This window comes from Falco punctatus (assembly GCF_963210335.1).
Source record: "Falco punctatus genome assembly, chromosome: 6".
Classification (NCBI taxonomy): Eukaryota; Metazoa; Chordata; class Aves; order Falconiformes; family Falconidae; genus Falco; species Falco punctatus.
This window is the reverse complement of record NC_137585.1, coordinates 2,890,539-2,904,664: the sequence shown is the minus strand read 5'-3', so window position 1 is coordinate 2,904,664 and position 14,126 is coordinate 2,890,539. Positions and strand designations below refer to the sequence as shown.

Below are 14,126 nucleotides of genomic sequence, written 5' to 3'. Positions count from 1 at the left end.
AGAAAAACTGAGACTCCGTATGGTTTTATCCTTTGTGTTGTCAAAGATTATTTAAAATTAATACAAGTAATATTTTTAAATCAGCATGATAGCGAGGGGTTGTTAATATGGTATTTTGTACTCAGAAGTGATTTTAATGTAGTATCAGAAAGTTTGTGATATAAGGCCTTGTGTATCTCCCAGTATTTTGTGTGTAATTGTTCCTAGAAGTTGGAAAAACTTCAAAAGCAAGTAGAGGTCAGCTTAATTCAGTTACCTCACCTGAGGTAAAAGAGCATCTGAACAAAATATAATGACTCTTCTCCTCCAGGAACAATTTTGTGAGGTAGGATTCTGACAGAGCTCAGCGAACAGTCTTAGGGGATTTCCTTTGTGGATGAGTCTGGTGTGGAGGCTGTGTGAGCAAATGCCTTAAAGGAAGCTAGAACAGAATAGCTGCTTAAGATTAATGACGGGATTCCTTAAAAGCTACTTATGGGAGAGGTGATCTCTTATGTGTGAGCCAAAGACAGTTAATTAAAATGGGTCAATTAGCCTATCAAATACAACATGTATCCAGAGTTCAAGCTTTTATGTATCTACACCAGAAATTGTAAAATAAAGGGAAGGGGAAGACCTACTCGAATCATAAAGGGCAGATGAAGAGTATGAGCTGGTGAAGAGGTACAATACTTCTTTCAGCTTCCAAGAGTCCCGCACTTGTGAATAGGTAAATGCTGACTGTCATGGGTGGACATCACAGCAACTGTCCACATCTGCAGTGTCCTTTGGTAACAGGTAGAACAAACCACAGAGACAGAAAAATGTGCAAGCTAACACTGAAACCAAACCATTTCTTGAGTGGAGGAGTCAAATCCCAGCTGTGTGAGCAAAAAGGGAATTGTGAGGAACTCAAGCCTTTTCCCTCTAAATAAATGTAGTGGCATCAGTAGCATGACAGTAGAAAAAACTTAAAATGTTGAAGGTTTTGTCCTAAGGTGGCATCTCAGATATTGAATTTTAGCACAAATTCCTGGAAAGAAAAGGCAAACTCCCCTTGATAGAATCAGTTTGGGTGAGCCTAAACTAAATGGAGTGATCAAATACTAAGTCAGTTATGTGATAGAGTTTAAAGAATAGACTGGTGAGAACTAGAAACCTTTGTTCTATCAGTCACTCGAAATGCATTTCCTTCCAAATGTGTCTAGAATCTGCACAAGCATCAATGTATGTAAATTTAGAGATGAAAGCAATAATTCATACTGGTAGGAAAGCATAATGCATTTCTAGTATGAATGCCAGTCATCCTCCATAGGTTACATTGCTGAGCAATGAATAGGAAGTGTACGTGCTCCTGATCAAAACTGAGCATTTAGGAAGGCACACAATCTATAAAACGTCTGGGGATCTTAATGTTCAAAATGAATGAGAAACTGGCTTCACAGCCTGTCTGTAAGCACATGATAGATGCAAAGCAGGGGCTGAGATGTTTTTGTGTTAACCAAGAATCAAACATTTAGACATGCCTAACCCTGATTTTTCAAGAAATTCTGGGCTCATAAGGCAACGGTCACAATCTGTACTGTCTGGGGGACAACAGTAAGAAGCCTTTGATGAAATCACCCCAGCTCCTACAGTCCAGGCACCACTATGCAAACTTAAATACCAAATAAATTAGTATTTGTCTCTGTTACACCTATTCACCTTCAAACTTGCCAACAGGTGAAACAAATGGCTAAAATACATGACAAATGGGTGAAAAGCAGCATACTTAGGTTTAGGTGCATGTCATTTAATAACTACCAGATATTCCTTTAGGCCAGGTTTTATAGTGTGATTTACTTTACAGAAATAAGAAAATATTTTCCAGAAATACAGAAAGCTGAATTCTATTAGGAAGAAACGATCAAAATGCTCCATATGATTTATCAGTTAGAACACTTTCCTAAGACTGGAGCCAAAGATTAAATGTGATTTTCCTTGTGGATAGAGATGAGCTTGATGTGATGTACATGAGTGGGCTATGCAATTATTTGCTAGTCACTTTAGTAGAACAGTAGAAAGACTTTTGAATTCTTTTTCCTGGATTTGGGCAATAAAACACAGCTTTATGACACAGATGGGTTAAGCAAGCACATCAGTCTGGTATCTCCCTCTTAGAAGACAGTGGGTCTGCCTGAGAGAGACTTGAATTTGCAATGTGGGAGCATGGTCTCTACCAGGTATTTCAGTAAATTCCTCCTGCAATTTCTTGGGAAACTCATTTGGTTCAATGGCCATCACACAAAGCTTGAGATATAGGACAGCTGTGTGTAATTCTCCACTGACACAGGCATCAAACTGGCCAGAGTTAGGATAGACTTTCACTGACGGTCTGGCCAGTACTAAGCTCTCCCTCTCAGACTTGCTCACCCACTAACTGTAACTCCCCCACCCAACCAAGTGGCCATAGCTACTGCCTGAGCTTGAGAACCTCGTTCCCATCAGGTTCAGAGGTGAAGCCTGGTGGACACATTGTCCCTTTCTGGCCAAGAGCATGAGACTTGCCCTGTGCTTCAGTTCTGCAGGGCAGCTGCATCCCCCAGACCTGTGCAGCAGCCCCCAGACCTGTGCAGCAGCCCCCAGACCTGTGCAGCAGCCCCCTGCTTCTGCTTTCTGGGCTTTGCTGCTTCTTTTTGTCCCTCAGATGGAGAAGCCCTCATGCTCCTCCCTAAACATCAGTTCAGACAGGTCCTTCCTCATGTCCAGATTCAGTCCTGCAGCAGAACTAATGGACCACCAATGTTTCCTTCACTCAGTTGTGTGGTCTAGAGATCCACGGTATGTAAGATCGTCTGGTCAGACGTTAGGGGAAGAGAAACTACATGACCACCGTGAGCAGGTGAGGTGAGGAGAACAGATATCCTCTCCTATATAGCAGAAATGAAACCTTGGTTAGTATGAAGAAATTGAAACAGCTACCCGAGTGATGAGATAAGCAATCAGGGCATCCTGGCTCCTACTTTGTTTTTCCTTAGATGAGAATATTCTTTGGCCATCTTTTGCTTGAGATGCCTTCCTGTGGAGTGCAGTGGAACAGGGAGCCCGGCACGACCCAGCTGCAGACTGTCCCTCAAAATGTCATAAACCCGAGTTCTCTGGTGTTTTTTAAATGAAAGAAGTGAAGCTGGAGTTGAACAGACCTGAGTCACTGGCAAATCCTTTATACAGGACAGCAGTGGAGGTCAGTGACAGTTATTTTGGACTAGTTTGAGTCAATGGGAAGGCTGAATGAATATGTCAGGTTTAGTGATGGTTTTAGTACAAACAAAAGGCAAGCAACATTTTGAAAAAAATAATTTTGATATTTTCAAAGCAAACATTTCCTATTTTAACTTACATTTAGACATTTATTACCATATCTTTACAAATACTTGAACACTGTTTTGAGCTTCTGAACTGGAGAACAAATTATTCCTGTCACCATAAATAAAATACACTGATTACACGCTGAAGAGTTAAGCTCAAATCTGGGCCTGAGGCGGGTAGTGGGCATTCTCGTTTTGTTCAGTGCTTGAAAAAGTAGTCATTTATAGGATTACGCACAGCACACAAATTGCAGAGGGACAGGCTTTATGTTCAGCATTATGTGGCACTGCACTAACTTCTTAGCTGGAAAAGCACTCTGCAGATGTCCACTACCTGATGGATGAGGATGGGACAGCAAGGATTCAAAGCCCCTAAAGACAGCTCAATCCAATCCAGGCGATACATACCAAATTCCTATTTGATGTATCACGATGGCCTAAAGAAAATCCCTGACTGAGAGACAGAACAAGGGCTGAGGAATAATACAGCTGTCATTCCCGGCATGAAGAAACATTTTTTCTAACTTCTAAGACTGATTGGATTTTCATTTGCTAACGTTTCTGCCAGGCTTTCTTTCAATGAAGCATTGAGAGTAGGATGGAATATTTCGTAGGATACTTGAGAGGAGACAGAATGGTCCAATCTGCCTTCAATTTATTCTTAAATTAAGATTAAAGGGGGAAAAAGGCATGATGCAGGGAGGGGGAAAGGAAGGCATAAGAGCCATCGCAGTGATCAAATTCACCCACAGACTAGCTCAGCCTGACATAACCCTTAGACAGCTGATCAGGTGGTTTGCATCCTTCTGCAAGGAAGGACCTGGCTGTGGTCAGGATGTGGTCCTGGTTTGGGGGATGGGGGTGATGCTGTAGAGCATTAGCTAGCTTTTCTTCACAGACTTCAAAAAAGTGTTGAAAGTCAGACAGCAGGTAGCATTTCTTCCCTGGAGTCTTCTGATGAGGCTGTTTATTATGAAGTATTGCTTAGCCTGGAAGAGACAAGTGTATTGGTCTTGCGGGTCAATAGTAATGTATTTAGAGAACATCTAAATTGTTAAAAATGAAAGATGCAGACATAAAACTGAATGCTTTCAATGACAGAAGGATTGAAATACTGGAATGTGGGCTCCATTTTCCTTTTGCTCTTCTTTTCTCTCTGTGTCTTCTTATTTTCAACTCTTCTTTTATGCAAGTATCTACATTAAATTTAAGGCCATCTATATGAAAGGCCAGTCACCTGCTTCTGGACCAAGGTTATAGCAGGTCTAGGCTTTTCTGTGAAGACATCTTTGCACAGAGACCAAGGATGTGGTATCTGATGTTTTGTGAACTGACACATTATATTTATGGTTCCTATGATTCATCACATCAGTTTGAGTGAATGGACCTTTTTACCCTATAATTTAAACTGAAGGATATTGAAGGGCAGCTGAAATTTTCCCCAGCTAAAAAGAAGTCTCTTTTCTGTAAGTATTGGAAGAAACTCCCCAAAAATGCAAACTGTGCTGATGGCTTTTCTATAGAGCAAGTGTAGGCTCATTAATTTTTTTTTTCTTTCTAACTCCTCATGCTATTTTATAGCCTCCTGCAAGTGGAATATGAATTCAAAGATTATGTTTCAAACTTGCAAGACTGTGTGGGTTTGAAAGCAACCAAGACAAGTAGCCCAGTCCTAATTGAGACCTTTGTTAGTGCAGAATCTAGTAAAATGAACTAACAATTTGGAATACATTAGCTGTCACTTCAAATGCCAGTGATAATTTGCAAAACACTCACAGCAATAATGGGAAAAGGCATAAAACGTCAAATTTGTAGTGAAGCTGACAACAAAAAGAATATTCACTGTGAATTACAGTCTCCCTGATTTGCCAAAGCTCTTACTGGTTCTGCTTTAATAAAAGATCTTCTCTCAAGGGATTTAAATACAGTAGATTATCTAACATGCTCAACTAATGCTTTAAGTTGCTTACCTGAAAGCTTATCTTTGATGACTTGGAAATCTGTGATCTCTTGCTAACGTGTTTGGGAGTGTGATTAGTCAGTTTGGTGATCTGGCTATGTATCACCTGGACAGGTACACATGTGGTCAAGGACCACTAACCTTTCTTTCTACTGGAAGGCTAGTGGCTATCCCATTTTCATCGCTGCCTTATTTTGGAAAGCTGTTCTGGAAAACAGTAACAACTGACCCGGAAAAGGCATCAGTTCCTGCTGTTCTGCAGCTACTAGAGAAGATGAAAATGTTCAGAATGGAAAAGTCATCAATGAAAATACTTTGCAAAAAATTCAGAAAAGGCAGGTACATGTTGATCAAAAGTCAGACATACGCTTGGTGGAAATTAAAACTTCAGAGTAAGAAAATAACAACTCTGCTTTCTGACAATCTGTGCCAGTTACTAAAAATATGTTAATGAACCATTACACCTCTAGATGCATCAGATATGCACAGGCTGGATTGTAAACCTGGGTCGTTAGGAGTTCAAATAGCCTGGCTCATAGCAGGACCTGGGAAAGGCAGACAGTTTTGTCTAATTCTTACTGAAGGGGTAAGAGGGGAAAGAGGTAGCTAAGCTATGTGACAGACAGTGATCTATAAAATGAAGTATTCAGAAAAGGGCTTAAGAGGAAGAACTGGAAAACCGTGCATGGAATACACGACAAGCTGGCTGCAGAGAGAAGACCAAAAAGTCAACCTGAGAACTACAATAAAGGCTGATAAGAAATCTGTGGCAACATGGTATGTGGCATATATTAATTACCCTAGTATTTACCCAGCCTCTTAGACCAGTTTTGTGTCCCAGGAAAGGCCCCACATTGTCATGACTAGAACTCAAGTTATCTTGATTAGACGTTCCAGATTTTTGCATATTTGCTCTAGTAAAGATACAGCAAATAGCTGCTGTGCAGATAATAATCACGGAGGCTTTAAATCTTCTGTGGCTTCTGTTACAGCCTGTATCCCACAATCTGTTAGAAAAAGATCCCTGCTTCCAGAGCAACCAAATCTAGGTTGAATCCTACCTTAGCCTTGGGAGAACCTTCTGCAAGAAATACACAGCTCTGCTGCAACAGGTCGGTCTGTAAAAACTAGTCAAAATGTTATGCTCCCAACTGCTGTTTAGGTAGCTTGTGATAGTTCTTCACTGACATACGCAGCCCTTCCTGGGTAGGGCATATATTTAGAATATAGCTCAATAGGCCACCGTGGTGATGAAGTTATGTGGTATTTTGGAGATGAACGAAGTTTAGCAGAAGGGAGGCTACCCTCATCTTTCTGTCCAGGCCTATAGCTCTGCCTTTCTTTGCACTGGCTCTGGTGCTCGTCTGACCCTGTGTAGAGCTAATCCAGCTCATTCAACCAAAAGAAAACTATTGACTGTCCTATCAAATTAATTTATTGCTGAAAGGGCAAAACCCCAAGGGCTCAAGTAGATGCAGGACCTTTTTTTTAACAGCAATGGGAATGCATGACCTCAGGCTGTAACAGGTAAATCTATCCGTGGGCTAATGTACACCTGTACTTGTGCAAAATGGAGTTCTTACTACAAAATCACATTCTCAGTTTTGTACAGATGCATCCCACCTTGTCACAGCTTCTTCATTAAGAAATCTGGTCTCCAAGCATGCATAAAACATCTAATTGTTATGGTAAATATTTATATTCTGCACTTGTGCAGATCAGAAAAAAAAAAGGATAATGTATTAATATTACATGAGGATGATGAATTATTTTTCTATCCATTAACACCTATGGAGGATGAAAATGGCACAGCTGTTTTTCAGTCAGCAGTCTGTGTGGCACCTGAGTATCCAAAGATCCTAAAATAGTAGGAGACTTCCAGCCCTCTGATGATAATTTTTAACAGCTCTGAATACAGCTCCAAATTCAAAGGGCCAAAGGAAATCTCATGTTATTCCAAGAATCAAGCAGAATGACCAAGGTAATAATAGACCTGGCATCCTAAGTAATCCTAGACAGAACAGTGATGTTGTGTGAATTAAAGCAGTCATGTTATGTGTGATTCAATCAATAAGGAGTTAAAGGGTAGGAATATAATGAAAGCAAGTCCACATGGCTTTATGGAAACAAGTCTTGACAAGCAGGCCTGACTTCACTTTTTGATGAGATTACAGGTTCGTTTGATCAAGGTAACCACATGGATGTGATAGACTTGGACCTTCCTAATGAATTTGATTTAGTACTGCTTGACATTTTGATTAAAACATTAGCATTATATAGCCTTAATAAAACACATTAAATAGATTAAGATCTGGCTAATTGATAGAGTTCAGCAAGCTGTTCTAACCAGATACTCAGCACTGACTGGGGATATTTTTAGTGGGGCTCTGCAGGCAGGAACACTATGCTTGCTGCCATTTGATGTTCTGGAATTACATAGAAACATGGATAATGTTGGCAAATGTCCCGAAGTCTAATGAGGAATGGGCAGCTATGGAAAGTCACATTTTTGCCTGCATTGGCATAAACGTATTTCTGGTATTTGATTACATCCTTTCTCTTCAGTTCTGCAGAAGCACAGGGGTTCTTGCAGGGTATAGGTGCAAGGCTGTGGTCTAGCCAGTTGCTGAGGAGCATACAATTATTTCTCTCAAGGGTCATCGATCTAAACTACTGATTCATGTATTATTGAAAAGAGTAGTACGAATCATGTAAAAAGTGTAAACTGTGAAACTACCACTTATTACACACTTCTACATGTCTTTATTTAAACTGCCAACAATACAAGCCTGAAATGAAAATACATTCGCAGCTTTACAAAGTCAGGAAATTCTAGCCCATTGGCTGCAGCAGAATTTGCTATTGAAAATTAAAACGAGAAAGCCAGATGAGGTAAGCAAAAATACCCATAAGAGAACTGACCAGAACATTAATGATCAGTCATACACAAAGTATATACAATCTCCACTACTATCACTTTCTGGTCAGCTGATATAAGTACCTTTCTTGATTCTCCATGTTCTTGGTCAACTCTTGAATAGGTCTGAGATTAGATAATGCTGAATTAATATTAGTCTCCTTTGCTAGGTTTGATTCTGACCAATCTTTTTAGGTGACAAGTCGTCACAAGCTTACCTAAGCAAAAATCAAAATGAGAGTTCATCCTAATTTTGATGGTGTAAACTGTTAAAGATGCTTTCTTTCTCAGCAAAATCTGGCTAGCAAACTGTTACCCTTTTAACATTTGGTTTCTGTTTGACCTTGCAGAACAAGACGACTGATCAATTTAAAAGATACTATCCAGAAGAAAACACTCAAGAATATATTCTCCCCTTACTATCTAAAATAGAGACTCAGATACATATATCCCACAATGCACTGGGATGTCTTCTTTAATTTGTTATGTATCAATTTAACACCTAAAATCTTTCCACACTGTCATCATTTTACAAACCTACTGTTAAAACTCTTGGTGTCAAAACTATGCAGCCTCAGAAGTGTCCTACTAAACATCAGTACCATCTAAACACAGTGCAAACCAGCAACTGAATGCCTCACCTGTTTATGCCTTTCTTCACTAAACAAAAATCAAATGTCTTTTTCTGTGTCAAAATCACATTTTTCCTTTTTCTTTTCTTTCTTCTTTTATTTTTTTAAACAACAAAACTCCTCACCAGCTATGTCATTCAATGGGACTCCTTCCTGTGCACATCATCACTATTACTGAGTATTCCTATGTCCTGCACTGTCCCGTCTCCCTTTGTACCATCCCACAACTCCTATTTACACCACTGTCTCTGCTTCTGGATTTGTGTTCAGCCTAGAGGAAAATTTTCAAAAGGGACCTACATACCTTACATGCATAAGTAGTGAACCAATGTATTTCTCTCAGGTGGTGTTTTTAAACAGGACTGCTCAATGTTTAGTAGGCAGTATCTGGTTTTGCTTTTTTCCCCCACGTTTGTTTTCCTAACAGCACATTGGCAGTGTGAGGATCCTTGCCCTTTTGGATACTCTGAGGTACTATCTAAATCATCAATACCCAGCTCTTCATACTGATTCTCTGAAAGACAAATGTTATTGATATTCCAAAAATGTCTGCATCTTATTCTACTTCCAAAGGCTTTTATAATTTTTCTAATTTTGGTCCTTCCTTTTCTTCATTTAAAACTAACCCTCTTATCTCTGTCCTCCCTAGAACTGTGAGACCATTATGTTATCAGATTTACTTCCTCTAGCACCCCCAACTCCCAGTCTATTCTGTTTTGCAAGTCTGTCCGTGACATTTTTTCATTTTTAACCTTATCTTTCCCTTTCCTTTTTACAATTCATGTTGTTATCTTTCTTTTGGCCTTTGTTAGCTTTTTGTTTTCTCCCACTTGCACTGCCTGTGGTGAATGTAGTATCAGTAGGACATGACATTTTTCAAACAGCTTCAATTGGGTTTTGACTTCTCCTTATTCTCCAAAACCCTGCACTTACATCTTCACAGATTTGCTTACTCAGTTCCATCCTTTTTCATTTCTGCCTCCTAGCCACAGTCCTCATCTCTTGTGTCTCATACAAAGATCTGTTCCTCTTTTTTCCAACTACAGAAACCTATCAACCTTTCCAGTTTCATCAGCAATGTACCCTTTATTTTTCATGAGGACGTAAGCAAAGCTACAGTTATGCTTTGAACTTTGCTGCGATCTTTTTATCGTTCAGATGGGGAGTACCTGTGAGCACACAGGGATGAGCTCAAGTGGGGGGAAAAAATGTATGTATGGAGCTCAGCATAAAATAAACACTCTTGCCGTGCTTCACAGAACTGTGACCTACAAAAAAACAGATTAGGTATTAGAGTGGGTATGAGAACTATACTAAGCACTCCTGAAGAATTTGCAAAATGAGGTGACCAATGTGCATCACTTCAATGGTTTTATTATACAAGATGCTGTGTATTTAGTACCGTAGAGAACAAGTTTGCTTCTTACACCATTTCTGTCGGTTCCAAGCTTCCAACCATGTTAGCAGCGCTGTGCCATGAGTCACTGTTGGCAGCTGCCTCGCTTGCTCCTCACTGCCTAACCTTCCCGCCGAGCCCCCCGCACAGCTAGCGGCCCCGCACTTGGAAGCCCGAGAGCCGTCCCACGCCAAGTTCCCCGACTGGGAGCAAGCCCGGAGGGGCAGCCCTGGGTTACGATATTCCTCTGGGGAAGGAAAAGGGGGCGCGTATCTGAGGTGCCGGGCGGAACGTGCCAGCCGATGGGCCGGACCCCCCCGCACTCTCGCCCCGGCGGGAAATGGAGGCTCCGGCTCCCTCAGGGCCTCGCTCCGTCACACCGCCAGCACCGCCGACACAGGGGGGGTGCCTGGCCTTCCGCGGGGGCTGAGAAACCGGCTTCAGCGCTCTCCACGGATACGAACTAAGACGGGCTGCGTCCATCCTGCCAGCCCGCTCCTCCCACCCCTTCCCGGCCCCCAGGCCTCCACCACGGGGAGCGCTCCCGCCCCGGCCCGGCCGCAGCGCTGGGCGCCGCTGCCGCTTCAGCTCCCGCCGCAGTGGGGCGGGGCCCCGCAGGTGCTCCGCCACGCGCCTGGCCCCGCCCCCGGGCTCCGCACACACGGCTTGCAACTTGCCGGTGCAGCCTTTTTCCATTGGCGGGAGCGCGTGTCCATTTATGCAGCGTCCCAATAAGAAGCCGCGGATTGTAGCGGCGGTTCAGCCGTGCGTAGCAAAAGTATCGGCCTCATGGCTCCGCCTGCCGGTGAAAGTAGTCCCCGCCCGCCTCCCCGCTCCGGCCATTCACATCCACACAACTTGCCCTCAGCAACCAATCGGAACCTGCTGCTGCTGTCAATCACCAACCTTTGCCCCGCCCCCGCAGTGGGGCTGGGGCTGGGGGCAGGCGCCCGGTTGCGCGCTGGTGCGGTGGGCAGGGCGGGGCGTGGAGGGTGAGCTGAGGGGGGGAGGAGGAGGAGGAGGAGGAGGGGGCGGAGGAGGTGGTGGCGGTGGCGGTGGTGGTGGTGGCGGAGGAGGAGGAGCTGCGACTGCCGCCGCCGCCGGCGGAGGTTTCAGTACCTCGGAGAACGGTACTGCCGCCCTCCTTGCACCTGCCCCGCTCCTCTCCTGCCCTCCCCCCACCCTGCCAGGCACAGAGGCGCCTGGGGGCCGTTGGGAACCGTCGCCTCAGAGCGAGCGGACGCGCGGTTACCCCCTCCGAGAGAGCCCGGTCCCCCCTGGAGCGGCCCCGGGGGGACGGTGACGGCACAGGCTCGGTGACCGCGACGGGCAGGGGGGCTGAAGTGGGGTCCGTTACCTCAGGGACGGCACAGGTGGTCAGCGCGGGACGACCGGGCTGGCTGAGGCGGCGCGGGTCGCGCGCTACTCACGGAACGGCGACCGGGGCGGCGCGGGGGGGAGGCGCGGGAGGTGAGGGGCTCCCACCCCGCCGTGGGGCGGGCGGGCACCCTCCCGTACGGGAGCCCGGGGCGGGGAGGGGAGAGTCGGTGGCAGCCGCAGCTGCCGGCACTTGCAGGGGCGGGCAGGCGGCCCGAGAGCGGGAGCCGCGGCGGCGGCGGCGGGAAGAGGAGCGGAGCCCGCGTCCCCGGGCGCTGGCGGCAGCGCTGCCCCTGGCTGGCAGGGCTGGAGGGGAGCGGGAAGCTGAACGTAGCCGGATTGTTGTAGTTTTGTTAAAATAACCAAGTACCGAAGGCAGAGCTTAGGCAGAAAAGGTAGAGAGATGGAGCTGCTGGTTTGGATGCCGGCTTGAATTTTTTGTTTACTTTTCGGTTTTAATCACTGCTAAATGTGGATTTTGTGAGAGGACCCGATGGCGGTTGTTCCATTGTTCTGTGTTTGAACGTAAATCTTAGTTTTGCTGCTTGTGGATTTTTTTTTGTCATTATTTATTTTTTAAAAGGACCTTTCCAGGTAGCTTTTACCTCTGACAAAATGAAGCCTTTCTATTTTTCAATCAATTATACCTAATATTGACACTCCGGTACGAGAGACTTAAAGTGCTGCCTCACTCAGAGGACCATTAAAGACTTTCTCTTTCGCTACATGTAGCTGGATGTGTCACGGCACATCCTTTCTCCCCTCCCAAATCTGCCGAAAGATTTTTCCAAAATGAAGAAATTTAATTTTCGCAAAGTTTTGGATGGTTTAACCGCCTCGTCCCCTGGTGGAAGCAGCGGTGGTGGCGGTGGTGGTGGAAGTGGGGCTGGCGGTGGCTCCGTGCACCCCGGAGGGACTGCAGGAGCTGCGGGGACACCCAGAGATGAGATCCAGGAGACGCTCACTTCAGATTATTTTCAAATTTGTAAGGTAAGGGCTGTAATATTTTGTTGGGGTTTGTTTGGGTTTTTTGGTTGTTGGTTGTTTTTTGTTTTTTTTTACTATGGAAATAACAAAAGCTGTCTTGTGCATGGGGGCAGTAATATGATACCAGTAAGCCTTTTACTTGAGAACTGCAGTGGTTGTATAAGGACTTTGGTATGAAAAGACAGATCTTGGTGCTTTTTTCTTCCTGCTGCAGAGTTGGGGTGGCCAGTAGATTCATAAAAATTTTTATTTCAGCAGTCAGGGCCGAATCCTAACTTCACGCTTGGACCCCAGACTGTTAAGATTGTGGGCAGGAAAGCAAATCAGTCGGTGCTAATACAGATAACATTTACAAGTAATTAGAAATTCAAAATTGTATACATCTACTTCCCCTCTCCACTCTTCTCATCCTCTCTTCCTTTCCTTCCCTTTTTTAAGAAAAAGGCACAAGCTAGAAATAAGAGAAAGCACAGGGATTACAGAACCTAGCACTTCAATTATTTGTCAGGGACTGGATGTAGATTCAGGGTGTTCTTTTAGCATTAGTACTGAAGATTATGATTATATGTCAGTAAACTTAGTGGTACCGCATAGATATCAAAAGTTGCCAAATTTGTTTGGCATTGGTTTTTATGTGTTGGTTAGGTCCCTGAGTGGGAATTTTCTCCGAGTACAAAGCGTAAGATATCCCTGTGTCTCTTATGTTTTATGTCTGTTTTTTGCAACAAAGCTTTCAGTGGTGTTCTTAAATGCACAAGCAAAAATCAGTACAAATTGTTTGGTACTTCTGACCAACCCTGGAATATGAAAATCATGCTTTGTAATGAAGACCAAAAACAAAAGGAGAGATAATATTATGCTCCTCTGCTGTTACCTTTAACTTCAACATTAATTATGTTGGCTTTACTATAAGTTTTATTTCATTATTTGTTTTGCTTAGAAGCTTCAAACCCAGAATTTTTAATTAGTGCAATTTACATTATTAAGAGTAGATGAACTTCACCTCTTAAGTATACTTTAATTTTATTAGCCAGATATCAATGGTTTGTAATTTAGGTCACGGCCAAATCCAGCACATTCTCATTTCTTTTTGTGATTTAGGAAGAAATATAAACGAACACGACAAGCCTGTGAGACAGTTTGTGTGCTTCACAAGGACCAGGTCTGCACACAGCTTTCCTGATGTCAGATACCATGATTCTAATTCTATTTGGTTTTCAGCTACAGCTAGTGTCAAAACTCTTACAGAGTTCAGGGGAAGAAGGGTGCACTCCCATGACTTAAAGAGTCAGAGACCTTTGGAATAGGTTCCACATAATACTAATTTCTGTAGGCTTTACAGGTCTTTGCCATCCTGAACCAAAACACATTCAGACCTTTTGAGTCAAATTACTCTGTAATACAGAGTGCTGGTGATCAGTGCGTTAGAATCATACCTGTTTCTCAAGGTTGAATTTGACTCCTTTTGCATATTTACACAGTAATTTTGTGAAACACCAGGTATTCAGTACAGCAATTTCCCATTTTTGTC

At 43.5% G+C, this 14,126-nt stretch overlaps 1 protein-coding gene across 2 annotated transcripts in view; it reads left to right on the top strand.

Annotated features, from left to right (window-relative positions):
- The first annotated feature begins 11,370 nt into the window (after positions 1-11,370).
- Positions 11,371-14,126, top strand: part of STXBP5L (syntaxin binding protein 5L) — a 203,861-nt gene continuing 201,105 nt past the window's right edge. For both annotated transcript variants that reach the window (XM_080391194.1, XM_080391193.1), the window contains exon 1: positions 11,371-12,598. In XM_080391194.1, the coding sequence (XP_080247320.1) occupies positions 12,401-12,598 (198 nt within the window). In that variant the 5' untranslated portion in view covers positions 11,371-12,400. The remainder of the gene's footprint in view (positions 12,599-14,126) is intronic.